The following is a 23703-nucleotide window of genomic DNA, read 5'->3' as shown; positions in this document are numbered from 1 at the left end:
TTATTCACTAATTTTATTTTTTATATGATAAATATAAAAAATTTGTTATATTTTACAATAAGCACTACTCTCTTGCCATATCAAGAGCTGTATCTTATCAAATACTGAGTCTTACTGTGTGTTGTCAACTTATATCCCTCTAAGAAAAGTGAATAAAAAACTGTCTGCATTGCTATTGTTCTTTATCAAGTTCATAAATCACAACATGCATCCATCCATAAAAGTTAAAGTATATTTGATTTTTACCTACTGCCATTTAATTTGTATGAGAAGAGCACTTTAGCAGGAAATACTTAGCTGAACTGAATATAGTTGACAGTGTTGTTTCAAATCACTGGGTAGCCCTCATCAGCCCTAGATGAACTTTTTCATCAAATCAAAATGGACAATAAAAAAATGCAAGGGAGATTTCATTAAATAAATTTATTTGTTAAAATAATTTAACTCCAAATACAACTGCTGAGTTTGCATTGAGTTCTATGTACAATTCTTGTTTTATTTGAAACATCAAGGTTTAAACAACTGACATTGTTACAAAACAAACTGTTGCCCCGTTTTAAGTTGCCAGTTGTATTAGAGCTCAACAATTAACTGCAAAATACATTAATTCATCCCTAGGAAACTCCAAATCAACAGCATTAAGTCTGACTCCAGAACCCACTTCAGTCTTTCTTCAAACCCTGATCAAGAATTAACAGATGCACAACAATGCAGATAAAAGCCTCCTGCAGTTGTCAAACATTTGCTTTTGTTGCGGAGTTTCACAATTAAAGCCTAACCAGTGCTTTGAGGGCACACTGGTAATAAAAAAAAATAAAAAATTAAAAACGAACATGCACAAAACCCCCCAACCAAATGGCTGACATCTTTAGGCAACATTCTATACAGGAAAGCAAATACCAGCAGTTTTCCCACAGAAAAGTAATGGCAACTGTAGCACTGGGGTTAGGGAGAGGCTAGATCCAGAACAGAAAATGTCATCAAATTTTTTTTCATACTCTGAAGGGCTGGGCAGGGGGACAGACACAACAGAAAAACCAAACAAAATCCAATGCAAATTACTTTTAATACTCTTGATCTAATTCTGGTTTGTTTGCTTTGACTAGTTTTTGTGTGTATTTTTAAGGGAAAGAGGAAACAGTTGCTCTCGCTATCATAGCTTAAAAGAATAAAAGTTGCAACTTTTATTTTTTTAAAAAAAAACAACAAAACTGGAGAAATGCTGTTTTTGTAGAAAAGTACAAAGCTCTACAAGAACAGCCAAAGGAAAAGTGGGTCTTTGGAACAAATCATAATATTTTAAGGCATGTTATAAGAAACTTTCAAATACTATAATTGATAATCCTATCAAGGTACAAATGAAACAGTGACCCAAGACCAATGAATCCTGCAGTGGCCACACAGCTGCCATGTGGCTCGCTTTCCTCCCTTTCTGCTCCCCCTATAATTTGAAAAATCTGTTGAGTGCAACTGTCATTGATTCAAGCTCCACTACCTTCACATTAGTGGAAATACAAATAGTGCATAACTACTTCCTCAGAACTATACACTGAAAAACAACACTTACGCTTTCCCCCCCCCCAATCAAGTTGCATGGTAGCTTACATATAGCCTATGCTTTTGAAAATGTAAGAATGTGATGAAGAAATGAGACTGGGAGATATTTTCTTTAATATTTTCTGTTAAAAATTTACTGTGCAATTTTTCCTATATTTAAAACCCATCTGCTTTAAATTATGAACTTCATATTAGGCTGTTCATACTATACTTCATGCCATTTTCTTGGCTGATGAATAATCTGTGAGGTAAGACTTCTAACATCTCTGTAAATAACATTGCATAACATGCACTTCCAACTCAATTTCAAGTTTGGCTTTGGTTTGTTTTCTGTGGGTTTTGTTTTTTGAGTGCTTATGCTGTGGATCTCACACTGACAAGCTGTTTTACAGACAGGTTGTGCCACTCAATAAACTGTTTCCCAATCTAGATTACTTTAAACATTGAAATATCATTAATCCAACATCTCACATCTTGATTAAGCATGGTGGCTAACACGATTGGCAGGTGGGGGGTGGTAAGAGAACATTCATACCATCTAGTTTAGGCATGTAAGTTGTGTGACTCGGAGGACCAAAGTTAAAAGCCTAAGTTTGATATATAGTGAATGGAAAGAGGTAGGTGGCTCTAGGAGGGCGATTCAGAGCACCCAAAATGGGCATTCAGATGCCAGAAATAAATGGTGTGCCTATCTCCCTAAGAGAATAAAGTACAGTAACAAAAGCTCTGCAAGGTAGATGGGAAACGGGCTACATTTATGTTCTAGTAAGGCTTAATGTTTTGCGACATCTAATGCCCTTTGATACATTGGTTGTGGAAACGTCTTGAAAGATTAAGGGCAGAGTTGGCCAGTTCTCTTCCATTAATATTATTTCCTTTAGTTATCATCCACTGAACTATAATTCAAAATGTTAAGGATATTTATGTATGAAAATCTGCAAAGTGTTTTGTACTCCAGTGTCCTTTGTAGCAGATGAGAGGGCTTTTAGGAAGTTCTGCAGATGGAGGCAAAACTCTCGAACCTAACTCCAATTACAGCATTTCTAAGGGTCATATACACACACACATACACGCTCAACACACACACACACACACCCCAGCACCCCTGATTTCACTCATTTAAACACAAGGAACTACACTGTTACTGCACAAGATTGAAAACTAATAAACGCATGGTGTTATTTAGACCACAGGCTCAGTGACTGTATTTTTATGGCCAATTTTACCTATAGAAGATCCAGCTCAAGACAATCTCTCCAGCATTTAAAAATCTAAACATTGCGATTGAAAACTTTTCTATACTTTGATTGTAAGACTTCGAAATAGGTATTTCTGTGCCATTAGTCATGCAAATGATAAATACTTCACTGCTATGAAACTAGCAAGTCAGAGCTTGAGCATCCTTTCAAAATAAAATATTCGCTCCCACCATTTAACACTCCAATAATTGGGGCAACCTTTGAATAGTGTGTCAGGCAATTAAAGAGCCATTTCCACACTCACCTAAGGAATTACAACTGTAACTATTTCACCTCTGAACCAAATGATTTCACATGGTTATTCAATTTAAGTTTTCAACATTAAAGCTATCAAATAGCAAACTGGATTTCCAAAGGTTAGTTCGGGATCACACCAGAGAACGTAGCCCTTAAAGGCAAGAAAAACTGTTGTCTTTAACAAACTTAAAAATGCAGGATGTTCATACTGTCCCACGAGGTTTCTGCAGAAGGGAACATATGGATGAAACATGGCTTAATTTTCCTTACAAGATGGTACTAGTTAATCTATTAAAGTGTTCCTTGTTAGTAAGGCTCAGCAATTTTTTTTTCATCACAGTTGCTTCCTCCTGGTTCAGTAAAGTGAAAATAAAGATGCTTCCTGCTTTGTAAACAGAGGGTTTGTTTGGCTTTTTGTAGACCAAAACCTGAAGTGAACCTCCATTTTTGAGCAGCAAAATGAAAGATTTAAAACATTCCAATGCCAGACTGTTTCTTCACCCATCTTTTTTTTCCAGATCTTGCCTCTCATTTCACACACTGATTCAATGTTTTCTATTTCAAGATGTGGGATAAAGTGTAGAAATAATAGCACTGATTTTGAAAAAAATCCGAACTATATGGGTCTCTGGTAGCCTTTTCCTCCAACACTGTCACAAGTTCTGGTGAAATCAACATATTTGACTGAACAAACTTGGCCACATGTGATAGCACGTCTTGAAGCACGGTAACTAGACATCGAAAGACTTGGCTCTCTGTTTCACGCTTATGCTAGTTGTGAATGGTCTTCAGAGATATCCTCTCAACTGCTTCCATTTCCCATTTCCAAAAGTTTTCCAGCTTCTTCAGAAATAGTTGCTATTGTTGCTGTCAGATACAACAACACACGTATGTTCGACTGGAACGACCCTGTAGATCAACTGACTGTGCCATAAAATTGCAGGTGCTCAAAGGGAAAAAATGGGTGAGATGTGGTCATTTAACCCAATTATATTCAGAGTCAGTGATTGACTTTCAATGCTCAGCTCTGAGTTAATGTTGCTACTTCACTACAGATGTATTTCAAGTGACCCACAAACCAGGAAGTGAAGTAGACAGTTTTACCACCTTAAAAAATTTCTGCAAATTAAGTCCAGGTTAGGTCATTTTTAGTGCTATTGTATATTACATGCAGAACAGCATGGATCATCTTTGTCTGGCTGTGCTGCATAGTTCATTTGTCTAACAATTTCCGCAAAGAGCTCATCCACCATTGTTTTACTTTTAGCAGAGGTCTCCATAAAGGGGCAGCCCCATTCTTCAGCTAAGGCTCTGCCTTCACTTAATGATACTTCTCTCTCACTTTCCAGGTCCACTTTATTACCAACCAGAATTACTGGCACCTTCTCATACCTAAAATTTAAAAAACAGAAACAACAGCAATAATTATATTTTTAAAAATGGCAACATTCTTACAGTAAAAATCTATTTGCAAACAGTACAGACTCAACCGGAAAGAGACATTTGGATGATCTTAAAATTTTACATTTAAAAAAAATGCATATTTCACATTCTAGAGATTTGTTGCGCATCTCTTTCCCCTCAGAGCTTCAAGAATTCTATGAAATGCTTTCTCCTCTGAATTTTCCTTCTTACCAGGAAATCTGCCAGGAATACTTCCACACTACAAAAATAAGGAATATAATATTATTTTCTATGTTTGCAATCATAGTGTGTAAGAACAGGATGGAAGTCAAACCCTCCTTTCAATATTACATCATCCTTTTCCATGAACAGGTATGTTGTATCTCCTGTTTGTGGTAAGGATGCATCACTCTCCTTTCAAGGGTATATTTATCTTTGGTCAATATATATGGAACTTTCTGATTAGCAATAAAAAGGGAGAAAACCAAAGGGCCAGTAAATTAATTCCAAATTTCAGGAAATGTAGTCCCCTTCAAGTACTGTATACACACAAAAGTATTGTTATATAAAAACACGTATTAGACAATACAGAATGTTTATCTCTCCCTTGCAGCATTCACATCATTATGCCAGTTAAATAATTTGAAAAAAAAAAAGAATTAAGTTCTATGCAATACTATCACAGTTCTGCTTCATAATCAACTTGGACAGCACAACAGATCTTATAGCTATGAAAGAACTCATTACTTTGCACCTCCTTGTGAGGGGATCCTTGCCAAATTTTTTAAAAAAATTAAAATGCCTTTTTTTTCCTCTCCTCGCATAAATCCTTCTTCAAACATGAAACTAGCTAAGTATTCCATCAGGTTTTAAATTTACATATTTGCCATAGAGAAAAGAAGAGAGAAGAAAACACTGTGCCTATTTCCAAAATACTATTACACGGGTTTTCTTGTGAAAGCAACAAAGACTGAGAGAAAAACCGATTATGACTTTTAGCACTCGAACCAGACGAAGATCTAAGAGAAGCAAGATGCTTCCTTCTTAATTTAAACCTGATTTTCTACTTCATATTAGCTTAGTAGTACTGCATTGAGTCAAATCACTTGAGTAAGACTGAGCTGTGGACAGACAAAAGTCACAGCAGACACCTGCAGCAGCTGAAGATGACACCATCCTTAAGCCACCTATTACACCTCCTTCATCCCTCCCACCTGTTCCCCTTGCCTCCCAGGCAAGGCAGCAGAGCAGAGCTGATGCGTCTGCCTCAGCTGGTTGAGGGAAACAACCTGTTTCCCTGTCCGTCAAGACTCTGCACTGGAACAAGCTGAGCACTTGGGACTGTGGGCTCCCACAGAGTCAGAAAGGATAAAAGGGCAATTACATCTCAAACCACCTCAGCAACTCTTATATCATCAGAGCAGTGTCAAAACTTCACCCAACTGTCATAAGATGCAGCTGAAATTCTAAATTTTGTTATGCCTCTTTGCTAGCTAAGGGAATGTCATTTAATCTACAGTCTAGGGCTGTGGTCAGTAATTGCCGATAATTCCCCTCACTTTCACCTTTTATCCTGTGCTCGTTTACCATCTGAAGAGACACAATCCATTTCTCAGTCTGTGGATATGCAGTATTTAGCACAATGATACCTTTGGAACTCTTGCAAGAGCTAAGCTGCCATTAATTAAGTACCAAAATACACACAAGCATCTTGAAATCTGTCCTCCCGCGTTTAAACACAAGATAGCATAGTCTTTAATTACATAAGATGGATGGCATTCAACAGATAAAAAGAAATATTGAATTACTGTCTTATCTTTATTGTTCAGATGCATGTGTCCTATTGTATTTGCTGTAGAGCACAAAAACCGCTTTAGTGAAATCAGGTACACCTTCACTTCATTGCTTGCTATCTGAGGACTTCACACTTCCTCTCACTCCTCACTAGCTTGTCCTTGCATTCTGTATCTTCTCAATTCCTCCCCCTGGTAAAACTGAGAAATTCAAAGCAGCCACTTGAGAAACACACAGTAAAGAAGCAGATGAACCAGAATTAAAACACAAGATCACCTCTTGTAATTCTGTGAGATCGCTCCAATTTATTGAGAAATATATGAGGGAGCATACACACATGTTGCAGAGTTATAGCCAGTTCCACTGAAGTATTCAAGTGCTTAAAAAGGTTTAGGAACCCTAGAAAAGCTGGGCAACTAAATACCTGAGAGTCTGTATACTGTGAGTACTCAGCATCTGGGAAACAGAGCAGTGGAGACACTGAAGTTTCATACTGCAGAACAGAAAGAAAGATGTGAAAAGACTATTTTAATTTATTTGCACAGGACCATCTAGGAACTATTAGGTGAGACAGACAGAAACAATTTTCTGTATTGCTTTTTCCTGCTTTTGCCTCTTGCATTTACCATATTCACTACCTACCTTCACCACCTAAAATGAGAACCTACAGTCAATAGCTTTATTCACGTTATAATTCATACTCGTTCAATAACCAATAACTTTACAACATTAAATTGTGTAAGAAAAGTGTTTCCGCAAAACTCTCATTATGTGTTCTTATCAAAAATAAAGTTGCTCTTGCAGAATACTTCCATGTACTACCTAGATTTTGAGTAGTCAGCTTTACATTTTATATATATATATTATGTGTGACATATATATAGTGTCATATATATTTATATATATATATTTATGCCTGTATATAATATCTATATACACAATCAAGAGTCATGCAATTTGTCTTTCTACATAGAAAAGTCAGTGTTATCTAGAATACAGCAAATAATGGGAAAACTGTCCATAGATACTGAGCAGAAGACTAGCTCCAGTATGGGCTTATGAGCTTCAGCTCAGTATGTCCTGCCAGACCCAAGCTGAATATGGGAGAGTCAGATCAGACATCTGTGCATTATATTCTCCAAGTATCAAGATGATGATGAACTGACTGTGTGTTAGGCAGTGCCATACGTGAACTAGAAGGTCTTACACAATTTATGTGGTTCCATGTAATGGTTCCAGTCCTTCATTCAGAAGGGCTGTCTTCATTCAGAATCCCTAAGTGGACTGTACTTCCCAGTTTTTGAGTTCAGGAAACACCTCATGGAAAACCTAGCTCTTGACTACGTCAAGCTCTACAAGCTCTGAAGTCCAAGCTAGGTCTCCATGCTTTGCCTCCCAACACTGCCAGAATTTCCTGCCTTAGTATACCAGGCTATTTTTTTCTGATGAGTATGTGTGAGTTCCCTGGATCAATGCTCTCCTTACCACAGCTGCTGATCTCAACAGAGGTGACTCCTGCCTGCATTAGGAGGTTCCGCTCCCTATTCACAAGAGCTTTGACTGCCCCATGCCACACAGGCACCACTGAGGTGGCGTGCAACAGCACAGGCCCACTAAGGGAAAGGGCGATTTCTCAGATATGCTGGAATTACATGATTCTAATGAAATTTGAAGCGAAGAAGAACATCTCTTCCTCACAGGCTTTTCACCCTGTTGAATTTCAGTGACCCAAAAGGACAACAGCTTCTTTACAAAGGACAAAAAAAAAAAAGCCACCTTGTGATGCCCAAGCAGCAATGCAGAAACCTTTCATACAACCACAGAAATCAAACTCAGGAATTCACAAATCCTTCCAAAGGATTCTAGTAGCATCTAAGCTAATTACAAATACTTTTAGCAGAGCAAAAGAGGCTAAAACCCCACCACCTATACTGAAATCCTGAAAAGCCAGACTTCTGCTCCCATCACAGGATCTGTGAGAGGGCAGCTCAGACCATGGTGGGAGCTGGGCAGAAGTTTTGCCTTCTGGTGCAGCCGATATCCCCCTGCCTGTCCCCTTGGCAATGGAAAAGTAGAACAGTTCTGCTCCTTATTCCTGAAGCAGGAAAATCCCATTTTCTCAGTATGGCTGAAAAGCTTTGAGCAGCACTGATCAATCCTAACGAAAAGCATGAGGGCCACCTGAAAATAAGAATTGCTGCCACTTTTGTCAGTATCAGAGCAGCACAGTATGTATTCTAGGGCAAACATCCTAGCAGAGCCTGTAAGAAATACTCAAATGTAGTATGGGAAGGCTTGACTTTTCAAGACCTCTTCAGAAACAAATTTTTGCAAGACCAATTACACGTTTGCAGCACACGTTTAAAGAACAAGGCACTTCACCCTGTTTAAATGATCTCACTATCTTTTGCTCCAATATGACAGATACTGAACAGTGATGACTCCTGAAGAGATAACATGACTGCAGTCATTTATAGCCCTATGAAAGACACTGGTGCAGAGTCAAATGCCATCATATCTAGAATATCACTACTAGCAAGGTACATAAAAGACAATCAGAATGTATTTCTCAGTCTGAGATAACTATTCAATGCTAAAAGCCACTCTCTTATCCATCTTTATGAGCATCTGGGACCAACAGGCCACAGTAAATCCCTCTGTTTTCCTGCAGATGGACACCATAGCCACATGAAACCAATAAATACACAGCTATGCACTACTGACCACCCAGCCTTACATGACACATAGCAATAAATAGTTTCTATATTTTATCTTACCTCACACGGCATACACATCATCCACATTTCTGTTTAGATTAGTATGTACACTTTGAATAACAGCTTAAAATATTTAGGAAGCTTTAAGATGAACAGTATATAAATGATCTTCAGAGATTCTTACCTCCCATTTTTTCTACCTCCAATCATACTCAGAAAGAGAAAAATACAGGCAGTACCTAACATCACATCTGAACATCTCTTAAAAGGTACTTCTCAGATTTCTGGCTAGAGTTGTCATAGGATAAAGATAAAAACAAAGACAATGTGCAGTGAAAATATAATAAATGAAGACTAAAAGAGGAATTAAAAAAACTCCAAAACACATGCCAAGGCTAATAAACTGATCTGACTGCCTTGGACAGTGCTAGAGATTGCCCAATATCCAATATATGTATGTGTGTGTGTGCATGAAGCATGTTGTACTAGTCAGTATAAATGATGTTCAAAAGTTTAAACAGGTTCATGCTTTCTAATTTCACATTCTGGAAGTATTGTTTCTTTTCTAGAATTTTTTCCAGAGCTTCATACCAGACCCAAATATGTTCAACCAAATGCCAAAACATTCTGTATAATAAAAACAAATTAAGAGAATACCACATACTCTTAGAGACTATTTCTTACAAGTAGCTTAAGTCCTGTTGAAGTTTTTGGAAAGATGTATGATTACAGCTTTATATAATAAATACTGGGATCACTAAAATGCAAAAGGTATCTATCCATGATAACTATTCCTAATCATCAAAAGGAGTCTCCACCACTAAACCACCATTATCATCTTCTACATGCAGAGTGTCTTCCTCTTTTTTTTTTTTTTTTAATGCATTTCTGGCACTTCTGATAGTTTTTCAAGAAGGAAATTAGTTTAAGGGATAAAGATATTAGTGATTACAATGATGCTACAATGATGCAAATAACATCAGAAAGTCAGTAAAAATCATTATTCTTCATTCTAGACTTATAAAAAATTTGTGGTATGAATCCTGCCAAAATACAATGCAAAAGAATTCTAGGCGATATGAAATAAAGTATCAGAGATGACAGTTAAATCTCTTAGGTTGTTTAAAAATTCACACATAAGTATAACTAAATATCCTTTTGTAATATAACTTGCAAACTTTGATTGCCTGCAGTAATATCTCTCATAACTTGAACTAGCAGTTTCCTCTTCTAGAGGAAGAACATATTCCAAGTGTAACTATCAAGACTTTTTCTTATCTCTTTCACATAATTACTTGGTATTTAATGCAGAATCCTCAATAGTTAAAACTCACATCAGCTACAGAGGATAAAAAATACACACTCTGTTCCCCAGCCTAATTCTGAGCCTCTCGAACACCAGGATGAGAGGAAGCAATACCACAGAATTGTCAGGGAGAAAACAAGCTTAACCCTTTATTGAAAGCTATCAGTTCTTGAACCAAAGAAGCAAGAAAAACATATACATACTTCTAAAGTTATTACTACCTTGCCTTAAGAAATTCAGACAGAGAAGATATTTGATTTTTTCCAAACCCTGATTCTTTCTATTCTTGGAGCTTTAAAAAATGTTACCATTAGAGGCCCAGTCTGCAGAGCTGTTTCCATGGACTCCTGCAAATATACGTGAATGAAGATGTGCCTATGCCTGTATACACGTATAGAATGTGACAGAGATAGATATGCAAATCTAAAAATAAGTAGCTTTCCGCAAAGTTTGAGCACTTTTCCCTCTAACCAAAATTATTACAGCTTCTCAGGTAAGTCCATACAGAACAGCTGTAAAACCCTCACCATTCTGATGCAAACAAGTAATTCCAGTTTACTAATTAATTACATTAATTATTCAGTTTTGTAAGCTATATTGTGTAATGATTTAATTTCTTAAGCAACAACTCACAACTAAAAAAGTAGTCTCAAAATAATTTTTATAAATGAGTAGATGTTTAAGAGTTTATTGGAATTCCCATTGCAATTAGGTGGCTGAGTCACGAATTAGATTGCTATAAAGAACAGTGTATGACCTAATTGCAGGACTGTAATCTAACATTTTATTCTAGGCTTTGACATGAACTCTTTACATAGCCTTTGGGAAAACAAACTCTTCAGATGGATAGATTGGGGTATAATATCACAATAATTGTACTTACTCATAGGACAGCAAATTAAATAATAATCATAAAACAACCTGGAGGATAATATTAGAATAATAAATAACACCACACCATATCACTTTTGAGGAAGCTTCAGAAACTATCTTTGTTTTTGTATATGAAACCTTCTGGAGATAATCACCTCAGCTTTAATAAAATACTTCAAAGTCAATTCAGTTCTGTGGTTCTTATAGTTGGTTTACACTTTCCAGTTTGCTTTAAGATCTAGAAAAAGTCTCAGCCAATGCAGTTTGGTTAACCTTTGGTACTGTGTTTGTAAGAAATTAGAGTAAATAGTTCTCTTCCAAGCAAAACCCCAAGAAACAACAACAAACCCCAATATAATGAAGCACTATAAATATTTGCTTCCCCACTGTTACAATTAGCAGTTTTCAATCAAGGCACTTGCACACATTGTTTCTAGGCAGCTTACAGATAAGACCTTCCAAGGGACAAGAACTATGGATGGTACAACACAATACACATACTCAAAGGCCATCTAGTAAACCTACATTCCCTTGCTGAAACAGAGGCAACAGGATGATGCACATAATTTCTGTATGAAGGACACGAAAGAACTTTACAAGGTTATTTCCAATCATTTCAGAGAGAAATTCTTATCTATAGAGAGTTTTCCACATCTAAGATTTCATAGGGAAACTAAAACAACAATAAACTCCTTCCTCATGTTCAGTCTGCTTCTGCAAGTCATTATAGATACAGTTTATTTTCAGCTCTGCCTCCAGCTTAAAAGGTAAAATGGCAAGAATACCTGAAAATTCAAAGGCCTGGTAACATGTCCTATGAGAGAAGGGTTCACTATTCACTAAAGTCCTAAAAAGAACCCCATATCATTAAGATGTTAGGGAGACGTTTTCTCATTAAGTTTGCAGAACTCTATGAATGTTTAAACTATGTCCCATGACACTATCAGTTCCCCTGGAAGTACGGCTCTGGCACAGGTGACAGGCAAACAGCACTCTGAGTGCTGGGGATGACAACAAGGAGCCAATGACATAAGTAGGTGCAGTTCTCATCTACTGCCACTTCAGATGCTCGAAAGCCTTCACAAACAAGGTTAATTTTCACCTTAAACAGGATGCTTCTCCCTAGTATCTATCATTAAAATTCATAGCTAACACTGAAGTCTATTATCGAGACTGAAAAGACTCTAAGGGATATATAAAATCTACCTGCTTAGCAGCAGGTTTGCTGTGAGCATATCCAAACAAGATTTTAATCCTTGAGTTCCCTCTCTATGTCAATCAAAATTCTAGTCTTACACAACCAAGCATCACCATCATCTTCTTGAAATCCTGAAATACTTGCCACATTTAGCAACTCAGAAACACTGGAATTTTCAAATAGGAATTTTCTGTTCTTTGGTGTAGCTTAAGAAGCAATAACATACAAGGCAAAGGTTTTACCTGACTTTTTCCATCATGACTAGTTCTCTCATTTGTAAAAGCAACAGGAAAATCAGAATGTCCTAAAAATCTGAGATTCTCACAGGCACACTGATTTTACTTAGCTCCAATCTCTCTACTCAGTTTGCATTGAAAGAAGTCTCCTTGTCAAGAAAACTATTGTCCTGGTTAGAACGGCTGGGACCAATTCATCCCTGGATGGGTGTAACCCAAAACTGTGTATTCTATAGCCTCCATGCCATTTCCCAAAAACTGCTGTCAGTAGAGGCCTGCAAGGTGGGAAGATGTTCCTGTACCCTTTTATGGAATTCCCCGCTCTGATATCCTTATATGGAATTCCCCGCTCTGATAAGAGGGACTGAGCATCCACATGCCCTTTTATGGAATTCCCTACTCTGAGGGAGGGACTGAGCACTCCCGCCTGAACTGGAGAGTATATAACTGGGAGTTTCAGAGCCTTGGGGCTCTCTCTCGTGGGACCCAGAGGAAGACAGCAGACCACCGCTGCTCCCAACCAGGCTGAGACCACCACCCTCGACTGGACTGCAATCACCACTTCTGACCAGACTGCAGCAGCTCTCCCACCAGCAGGTTTATTCCCTCTCCCTTTGCTTTGGACTCGGGGGGGTGGGCCAAGGTACACCACTTTTGTTCATACCCCAGGGTGCTGGGTTTGTACATTTGGGTTTTGTGGATTAAAACCAATTGTCTGTCTGTATAATTGTACTTATTGCATTATTTTAATAAATTGTTATTCTGACTTATAAATCTCTCTTTTGAATTGAGTTCATTTTGCCTTGCTGGTTAACTTTTAAACCAGCACAACTATGAACAGATTATGAGGCATGCTATAGTTGCTTAAATGCTAAAGTTCTTGCTCAAAATTTCCAGACACTAAAGCTGAGCATCTAATTTCTTTTTTTTTAAATTGCTGCTACTAGCTGTAGGAATGGCTCAACATCTTGAAAATTACGCCTCACATTTCAGTATTTAAACTTTGCATCCATAATTGAAAATTATTCTTAATAAACATATTAGTTTTCTTACCTTAAATATTTTTAAGCCATATCTATGCTAATATACTAATGTTTACTCCAATACAGTGAGCATGACTGGGTATGTCAAGGCTTTCAGTACCTACCAAATGTACAACATATGGAAGATTCTAAAATTAAAGAGACTACCATCTATCTTCTATTTGTATTTTGAAATCTTAAGGACAGTCCCTTTAAATGACCATTTTTTTCAGACACAACCACTTATAATTGAATTTTATCCTCTGATATCTTACAGAAAACACTTTAAACATCAAGCAAGAGGAGTGCTGACACGTGACTTAAGAGTCGCGGGTTCAGTTTGACACCCTGTTACAGACATCCTGTGCAATTTCTAGCAAGTCCCTTGAACTCCGTACCTCCACTCTCCATCTGAAAAAAACAGTTGTCAGCTTTAACCTCTGATGCCTATGGCACATAAACACTTCCATCCTTAGTGATGGAGGCAACCTGAACTTCTTGAAGGATGCATTAGCAGTTTTGCTTTTTCTTTGAGTGAAAAAGGATCTTGCATCCCAGCTATTCTCAGCAATATGCTACGTAACACCACAAAACTTTGGGTTCTACTTACAAGTATTGAGAACAGATATGTTAGAGCAGATTGTGTGCCAACATAAGCCTGTCAGGAGAAAGAATAAAGCTATTGGATTAGGTGTGCCTTGAAACAAGAACACCAGCTTGGGGGGCAAAGTCAAGGTTGTTACCTCACTTCAACACCACTGGCTTGACCAGAAACTGCAAAGGCTCACAATATCTTAAAACGTATGCTGTCATTGAGGGATTTCTCCTCCTCCTCACTTTTCTGTACAAAACTTCTACAAGGTCAAAGCCTGCCTACCCTGGTGATTGTGGGACTGAATAGGTCCCCTTACAAAGGCAATGAAAAATATAGATACCTATTAAAAGCAATGTAAGCCTCTTGCACATCATACAAATCTACAGATTCTAATTGTTTCATAGTTTTGAATTATTACATTGTTGTGTTCAGAAAAACTTATCAGTGACCCTAACATGCATTACCATTTATCTATCAATACATGCTTTGTCACAAGAAACTTCTCTCACAAGCATCTCTCTTGACATGCAAATGCTTAGATTTGTGTAATATTTTAAAATATTTATGTAATATTTTAAAATATGCTGTAAACTTCCTGTAGAAGCAAGCATTGACAAAGGTGCGGGAAGAGAAAGAAAGTGACCAAACAGATTTGTACCAATTCAGATACATCAAATTTTATGTCTGTAGCTGGGTTAAAGAAAAATCCTTCAGATTAGATGCTGTTAATATTCCATTTGAAAAAACTGAAACAGCACCCAGCCCTTTTATAAAGCAAAGTCTGTAAAGTAATTTATGAGGACAATGGTAGATCTAGTTTCTTGTAGAGTCTATCAATGCTTCTATCTAAAGCTCTAGTTTTATCTTCTGCCTACAATTCTTCCCCTCACCATTCTCCAGCCCATAATTATGGTTAAGCATGTGCCAGTTTATTCCACAACTAGAGCACTGACAGCATGTCTTTTCCACCAATAATTCTGACAGAACTTAATCATTATTTAGATTTCTAATTCATTCCAGATATTGAACCAGGCAGGAAGGGACCTTGGGAGGTCTTCAGTCCCACCTGCTCCTCAGAGCAAGGTCAGCCAGGAGATCTCAACTAGCTTGCTCAGGGCCATGCACAGTTCAGTCTTTAAAACTTCCAAGGACAGGCCTTCCACTATCTCTTTGGGAACTTGCCCTCATGTTAAATTTAGTTTAACTTTGTTACAGAACTCAAAACTTACCAGCAGGTAATGGAGGAAGATGAGAGAAGCAGACAACTGAGTTGCATAAGGCTTGTTTACATAGAAAATGGACTGAGAAACAAATGCCAAAGTTATATAAATATTTATAACAATTCGTTTATGTAGAGGAAGCGATAATCATACTTACAGACCTCAAGATAGACGTATATCTTAGAATTTTGAAAGCAAAGTGAACTAACCAGATTTTACAGAATTAACTAAAGCTCAAGCATGAGTTAATGACAACTTCAAACTCTTTATCCTTGTTTGTGCAAACTATAGAAAGTGAAACTTTTTAGTATAGTAAAAACTTTGGCTAGTAAAACTAGTCAATTGCATATGCTTTTTAAAATGGCCAGAAGACTACAGTCCTGTGAGATATTGGTTCACTCTTCAAAGCCAACACACTCTTATCTTACTTAAACCAATTTATAATCACTGATAAAAATTCCACTGCAAAACTTGTTTAAACTATTCTAATAGGATTTTCTCTAGCTCATTAAAATCACACTTTTACAGTCTTCAAGAATAGGCCTAACAATTAATTCAAAACCTTCTTAGTAGCATCACCTGCTTCCAAAGGATTAGAGTTCAGGAACGACTGTGTCATGCTGTCCAATCAGAACCACACAGAAAGAAACAGTTTCTACTCCATGTCAAGCTAAGAACCTTCTTACCTCAAGAAGTCTGTGCTCCTGACTTTCAGCACTACCCAGATCTGGCCTCTGAAAACAAATGCAAGCCTAGATCAAAAAATTCACCTCTGATAATTTGACTGCCATTATCTGGTCTGCAGATTCAAGCTTTATGTATGGATATAAACTGCATTTCCACAGTGGCTTTTATTTATTTGCTTTTTAAAGAATTTGACCTTTTCCATTGAACCTAGCTTCAGGTAACTAAAACTTAAGAAAAACTAAAACAAAAATAATGAGACTAAGAGGCAAAGAACCTGGCCTAAATTTCTGCTTTTTCATCAGTCCCCATGTAGAACGTAAGGCAGGTAGACACCAGAATTTATATGATATTGCATAGCCCAAAAAGAACTCGTGTTCGAAGCAGACTTCTTTGTTGCCCTAGAAACTAAAGAAGAATACAGCTTAGTGTCCTTCAAGCTAATAAAAACATCCTACAATGCATATAACAAAACTTTGCAAAAAATTCTCTGTTGAGACAGATTTGCCTCACAGTAATTAGGTTACAGCGCTGGGTATTTTTCAGAGGATGGACTATTTTACTAGGCAAGTGACCACACTGATACAGTAAACCAATTTAGGAGAAAATAATATAAATGCTATAATTTTCTCTTTTACTTCAGAAATAGTATTCTGATTTCAAATCCTTTTGACTATAATCAAGCCCTCTTCTACCAAAATAAAAATTGTCACCAACAAAGAAAGAACAGATGTGAATCCAAAGGCCTTGACTAGCATCATTAGCAGATGTTCTGAAAGCCCCCTCACTATCCTTCTGGACAAAATGTTCAGCCCACAGTTGGATAAACATATCATGTGGTGTGTGAGCAATTGGCTCCTGGGTTGAGCACAGAGGGTAATAGTGAATGGGTGACATCAGACTGGTGAGCTCTCACTAGTGGGGTTCCACAGGGCTCCATCGTAGGCCCTGTGCTCTTCAACATCTTCATAAATGACTTGGACACAGGACTGGAAGGGATACTAAGCAAGTTTGCAGATGACACAAAACTGGGAGGAGCTGTTGATTCCCTCAAAGGCAGGGAGGCCCTGCAGAGAGACCTCAACAAATTAAGAGTACTGGGCAATCACCAACCATATGAAGTTCAAAAAGGGAAAGTGCAGGATTCTGCACCTGGGATGGGGCAACCCTGGATGTACATACAGACTGAGGAATTAGATGCTGGAAAGCAGTGCCACGGAAAGGGACCTGGGGGTCCTGGTTGATGGCAAGTTGAATATGAGTCAGCAGTGCCCTGGCAGCCGTGTCCTGGGGGGCATCAGGCAAAGCATGGCCAGCCCGTCAAGGGAGGGGATTGTCCTGCTCTGCTCTGCACTGGTGCAATCTCATCTTGAATATTGTGTGCAGTTTTGGGCACTGCAATATAAGAAAGATATTAAGTTCTTAGAGAGTGTCCAAAGGAGGGCAATGAAGATGGTAAAGGACTTTGAGGGGAAGCTGTGTGAGGAGCAGCTGAGGTCACTTGATCTGTTCAGCCTGGAGAAGAAGAGAGTGAGGGGTGACCTCATTGCAGTTTACAACTTCCTTGTGAGGGGAAGAGGAGGGGCAGACATTGGTCTCTTCTGTGTGGTGACCAGTGACAGGACCCAAGGGAGCAGCCTGAAGTTGTGTCAGGGGAGGTTTAGGTTAGATATTAGCAAAAGGTTCTTCACCCAGAGCATGGTTGGGCACTGGAACAGGCTTCCCGGGAAGTGTCACAGCACCAAGCCTAACAGAGTTCAAGAAGTGTTTGGACAGTACTCTCAGGAACATGGTGTGACTCTTGGGGATGGTCCTGTGCAGGGCCAAGGGTTAGACTCAATGATCCTTGTGGGTCCCTTCCAACTTGGCATATTCTGTGATTCTGTAACCACATCTTGAAAACATACTACAAAAGGCTTTACATAATGCTCACTCCTCCTGAGTTTCTCCCAGAATATTTGATTTTCAACTAGAGAAAGAAAAACATTCTTGACTTCAGAAAGTTGGTGGTCCTTATCTTACAGAACAATTTATCTAATTACTATGTGCCTGGTATAAATAATTGGAATGTTTGAATAAACAGAGCACTAAGAAGGTTTTCTTCTCCACAGGTAAAAGTAGTCACCTTCATCTTTAACAACTCAACTTTCTAATTCTAGAAAGTTAATTCAAAAAGAGTGCAACAGCTTGTTAAGTAAAACTCTTTCCATATCTGAAGATGAATAGACTAAAATAAGGGCTTCAGAAGTCATGTTGGGATTTTTTTGGTTGTTTGATTTGTTACTTGTTTGTTCTTATTAAAATTAATTTTGGTTCATCTTCAAATATACAACACCACCTCCCAGCATACTACCTCTGTGTGGCAAATATAAAGAATAATTTACTTATAACCTCTTCTTCTATGTTGAACATAAACTCCAGAAATCATTTTCTTAGGAGTTTTTTCATTCTTTCTACAATAGGACAGGTACCAATTAGAGAAAAACAAGATGATTTCATTCTGAATCAGTGTTGTGGATACATTCTAATAACTAGAATTTTCTTAGTAAGAACTTGTTTATAAAATGACATTAAATACAGGATACCTAGTTAAACAGTAAAATCTAAACATTTTACTTTTCCTTACATGTGTGTATGTATATCTCAAATCTAACATTGGATTAAACACCAAAACGAAGCCAGGTAGAATGAGGAGCTCAGATATACTCATCATATCAGATGTTGAGCTATTTATATTTTAACTACTGTAAAAATGTTAATTTCCTCAGGTCTAGTCTAGGTTAAAAAAAGCTCCCTTTTCCCAGAAGACTTTTACTAACCTGCCTGACAGCCATTTTGTTGTCCATGAAGATACTTTGTGGCACTCAGTCAACCCTGGAGACTGTTTTATCCTGTACACCTTAACCCCATCAGCTATCAGGCCGTGCCTACACCAGCAAGGTCAGCCTCTGGGACTCCATCACCAGGTTGCTGCATCTCTGGGGATTTGGGCACTTGGCTGCTTTGGCTGGTGCCAAAGTTGTGCCAGCAGCAGTGTGGGTGCACCAGGGTCAGAGCCTAAGGCTCTGGGCTGTCAGCATCCCTTGGGCACTGGAGCGCCTCCGCACTGGCATTTTGCCGATGGCTGTGTGCTGGCTGTGCCACCCAAAGAGATGGTTACTCAGCTGAACTCATGGAGAGGACAGGCCCTGATGGCTGACAGAAAGAGCAACTCGTGCGTGCATCCGTGAGAGAGAGGGAAAAAGAATGAAACAAGAGGCTATGTCTCTTACTGACATAATTTTTTTTTTCAGAGGGAGAAAACACCAACAAGCCAGACCAACCTAAGTAACTTCTTTAAAATGTTGCAAATTCCCACATTGACACCAATTTCAATACTGCTTAAATTAGGTAGGAAACAATTAGGGTGGATTTATACTGGTTTAACCAAACTTGTTCAGAAGCAACTTGGTGACAAAATTTTCACATGTGGACAAAGACTATTTTAAATGATTTTTAATAGAAGATGACTGCAGAACCTGGTAAAATCTGTATTTTGTTTTTTTTCTCTTTTTTATCTTTTTTATCTTTTTTTCTCTTTTTTATCCGGACTCCTGACCCCATAAGCTAAAAGACTGAAAACCCTCTCTGCACATATATGCATATATTCATGTATATGAACGCACATTTTAGCTGTCTCTCTTTCTGAGCAAAAACTTATTTTTAAAAATCTATGTAATTTGTTTTGTTCTGAGAGACAAAATACTACCCCAATATTTCCATGTCTGCTTGTCACATTCTAGGTACAGAAAGGATGATAATTTGTATACTTAACCCTCAAAAGTAACAGTAATTATGGCAAGAAAATACTTGAAAAAGTTGGATTCCTTTTAAGAGAGGAGTTCCTTTTAAGAAACTATGTTTAAAGGTACCACACACCCTAGTGTCCATTACACCTTCTTCATTGAATCACTAATTGGTAACTAGAATTTCCTGAAAATAGTCCACTAATTATTTTTTCCACATTAAGTTATCCAATGCAGAAAGGCCATTCCAATTAATATGAAGGCATGTGTGGGGGTGTGAAACCCAGGCTGTTCCCAGTCCTTTTAATCTAACCACATTTCTTGCTGACAGACAGAAAGTCTTTCAAAGGAAGGCGTTTTGATCATCTCTGGGAGAAGAATGTAGACTTCAATTACCAGTCCAATTATCCCGGCTAGGAAGGCAATACAATTGCTTAATTTTAGAGTAATAAGGGACTTCCAAGGTGCGCCTTCTCAGCTTTCATCCAAGACTGAGCTTTCCATTGTCCCTCTCTGGCAGACGAAGCTACCATGATGGCAGTCACTATTTCTGACTAAAAACTATCCGAAGGAGAATTCAACATTCACCAAGTTACTTGATTTCTTTCTTGAATATGCCCATCTCATTTAAATAAAGGATGCTTTTTTTGTATATTTTTTGCCAAATATAGTTTATGAGAACAAGATACAGAAAGAAACGGCGTTATTCTGCAATAAGTAGCAAATCATATTGAATGACCAAGTTCTTGAGAAGCCATAGAAAGAAAACTCTTTATTTTTTTCAAAAAATCATACTTCTTTCCCATGTTAAGTCTACAAGGTAGCATTTCTTCCCAGAGGCAAAACCTTTGTAACCAGAGGTTTTGTTCTTTTCTTCTCAGTGTCCCCCCATCAAGCCTAGGGATTCACCTGTAAACCCTGAAATACATGCCACCCTCCTTCCCTCTTTCTTCATGTTCCAAAGCAATTTGGACTTTTTAAGCTCAAGTACCCTGACTCTAGCTTTCCATATATTTTGTTTTCCTTTTCAGAACACAGTTACATTGTAAACTTTAGTAGCTAAAACCTGAATTATGTGGATTTGTTCAGTCAAAGAGTTATAAAAGCATTAAGACGAAGCAGCTCTTGGCAATTACAAATGTAATCAAAAGTGTAAATCAAAAAGATTAAAAGACCAGTAGCTCCAGTCCATCAGGAGGCTATCCAAGGATGGGATTTGCTTACCATGGTTTCTGAAAACCACCCTTGCACAGATGAGGAACAAGTCCAGCAATCCTCCAATTAAGTGGTCAGTGCAGAATCCGAGGCAAAGGTCCTGGTGGCAGCAGGACCATTTCCACAATAATGCCAGACCTTTAAGTAAAAACTGGTACTCAGAGTGGTAATAGGAACAACATTCCTTGCCAACAGTTGCTGTCAGGCTGATCTGATGGATGCCAAGTATCTGACTTTGGTTGCTATGAAATCTAGTTACAGAGAGCACTCAAAAGAGTTACAAGACACTTGACTAAAAACTGCTGGATGGTAAACAGACTCATCAGAAATTTGCAGCAGCTACATAAGACTGATACTTCAGTAAATAATGGAGGTTACACAATCCCACACGGAACAACTATGTTGTCTATGGTGCCTGACTACAGGCAAGACCATTAGATATCCAGTCATCCAGTGCAAAATTATCAGCTGATCCATACTGTTATCTTTAAAGGCAGGAGAGGATTTTTCAACCCTAATCCCATCAAAACATAGCCACCCATTCACCACATCAACCAGCAGCCTAGCTTCTCCACAGTTTGAATGAAATTTAGGAATATTTGAATGGAGTGAAATTCTAGAATGTGACACCATGCCTAAATTTTCTGGAACATCGAGAACCAAAGAGCAGAAGCCTATTGATTCTCTCACATGGCCAACCTCTAACAGCTACTGGAGAAACAGATGGTATGAAAATAGACTGCTGAGCATCTGCAGCTTCTAATGTTAAGTGAGGCTGCAGACAACCAAACTAAGGATAGACAGAAGAGATGCCTATGAAGGAAAACTACTCAAAGTTTCTTCCTGTTTGATACTTAATATTAAAACTACATGGACTCTCAACAGGCTATCTTGATATCATCTGCTCTTCCAGTTTCTTCCTAGGAAAGAGTCTGCCATCCCTTAGACAGCTATTTGTATAAGGATAGCCACCTAAGCAGATTCTACTCCAAATAAAATGTTACAATCAGCAATATAATATAATGTGTGCATAGAACTCTTTTTTTTTAGAGAAGGAAACTATCTGAAGTACAAGAATTGTTATAAGCTCATGCTGTGGATGACATGATCATCAAGTCTGTGGTCTACTCAATATTCTGTACTAACAAGATCCATACAAAGACATTCAGAAATTCACTGCTCAAAACATACAGAATGAAACTGATGTGAAGAAGCAGGAAGTAAAGAGAAAAATTCTTTTTTGATGACAAATATTTCTGGGTCTGAAAGCAAAACTGAGGCAGCTAAATATACTGGGACTCCAGAAGAATTTAGAGGCTCATGTCCAAAACAGTGCTCCATGAAATTTCTTACCTACCCACTTAAATTCTTGAAAGTCTGCACCCACTTGAAGCTTTTTTGTCAAAACAAGGTAGCAGTCTGATGGCCTACAGCTGTGCAAGCCCAGCTGAGCCATCTACTGGAATCAAAACACACCTAAGCTCTCTGGGGATTTACAGATGAGGCATGGAAGCAGCCAAGTCCCTCGAGAGGCCTAATTCACTAAACACTGTTCCATGAGCCTACTAACACAACAATAGTAAGATACTCAACAAAAACAGAACAGATATCACTTCCACAGAAAGCCATGAGAATAAAAGCAAGTAGTGGCAAAATGCTGTTTCTCACATTTAACGTAGCAGTACAGCAATTACAGCCCTGATCACTGAGGTGATAGACCTGTACCATACAACTTCTTTGGTCATAGGAGTTTCACATCTGCTTTTTCCAGCAGACTGTTCTAACCACTAAGCTACAAGTGAGGTTGAGAAAATACTCTTCAATCTTCCTGTTGAAGATAAGCCACTATGAAGGTACATACAAATACATGAAGGCAAATTCACAAATCCCAGGGGAGCAACAGCAAAAGATCAGATATACAAGCTGAAGATACCAGGGACTGAAACCTGGTGATTTCTCAGGACTGCTTATTCACTTTAGATTAAGTCACTGCAAAAATGCAAAATTGATATTCCACACAGTTAGTGGTCACCAGAAGACTCCCCTAGTCCAAGTGAGCGCAATATTTCAGGAAAGACCAGATGTTGCTCCATGATGACATACTGACTTGCATTTTTCTCCCATTCTTTCAGAATTTAAGTGTTTTGACCAGTGAGTGGGCCTGTGTCTCAAGAGTAGAGATTCTGCATACAAGCTGATTTTTCGAGTAGTTTGCTGCAACAGGAATACACACCTCAGAGCAAAGCAGATTCCTAAAGAAATGACACAGAAAAGAACACTAAGCTATTTTGTAAGACTCATTCCTCATTTATTTCTCAATGAAATGCAAGAAAAGAGAAGGTTGGCATTGGGGGAAAAAAAAAATTAAAAAAGGCATCTCTTCCAGATCACTGCATATTCAGAAGATCAATGCCAGGATTGCCTGCCTGCGTCCTGCACACTTGGTACAAAAACAAAACCAACCTTTCCTGCCCCCAAAACCTTCACTGCTTACTGAGGAGGTTATCTGTTAAAGAACCCAAGAAAATCACACAGATTTACGTGGTACCACAATCACAATCCCCCATTCCCTTTCCCCCAAACCTAACACCACACCCAAAT

At 38.1% G+C, this 23703-nt stretch overlaps 1 protein-coding gene across 1 annotated transcript in view; it reads right to left on the bottom strand.

Annotated features, from left to right (window-relative positions):
- Positions 1-408: 408 nt before the first annotated feature.
- Positions 409-23703, bottom strand: part of RAP2A (RAP2A, member of RAS oncogene family) — a 33301-nt gene continuing 10006 nt past the window's right edge. The window contains exon 2 of the mRNA XM_027674656.1: positions 409-4445. Coding sequence (XP_027530457.1) covers positions 4208-4445 — 238 coding nt within the window. The 3' untranslated portion in view covers positions 409-4207. The remainder of the gene's footprint in view (positions 4446-23703) is intronic.

Source organism: Neopelma chrysocephalum, unplaced genomic scaffold, assembly GCF_003984885.1.
Source record: "Neopelma chrysocephalum unplaced genomic scaffold, ASM398488v2 Primary Assembly neopelma1_25, whole genome shotgun sequence".
Taxonomy (NCBI): Eukaryota; Metazoa; Chordata; class Aves; order Passeriformes; family Pipridae; genus Neopelma; species Neopelma chrysocephalum.
This window is presented reverse-complemented; position numbering and strand designations above follow the sequence as displayed.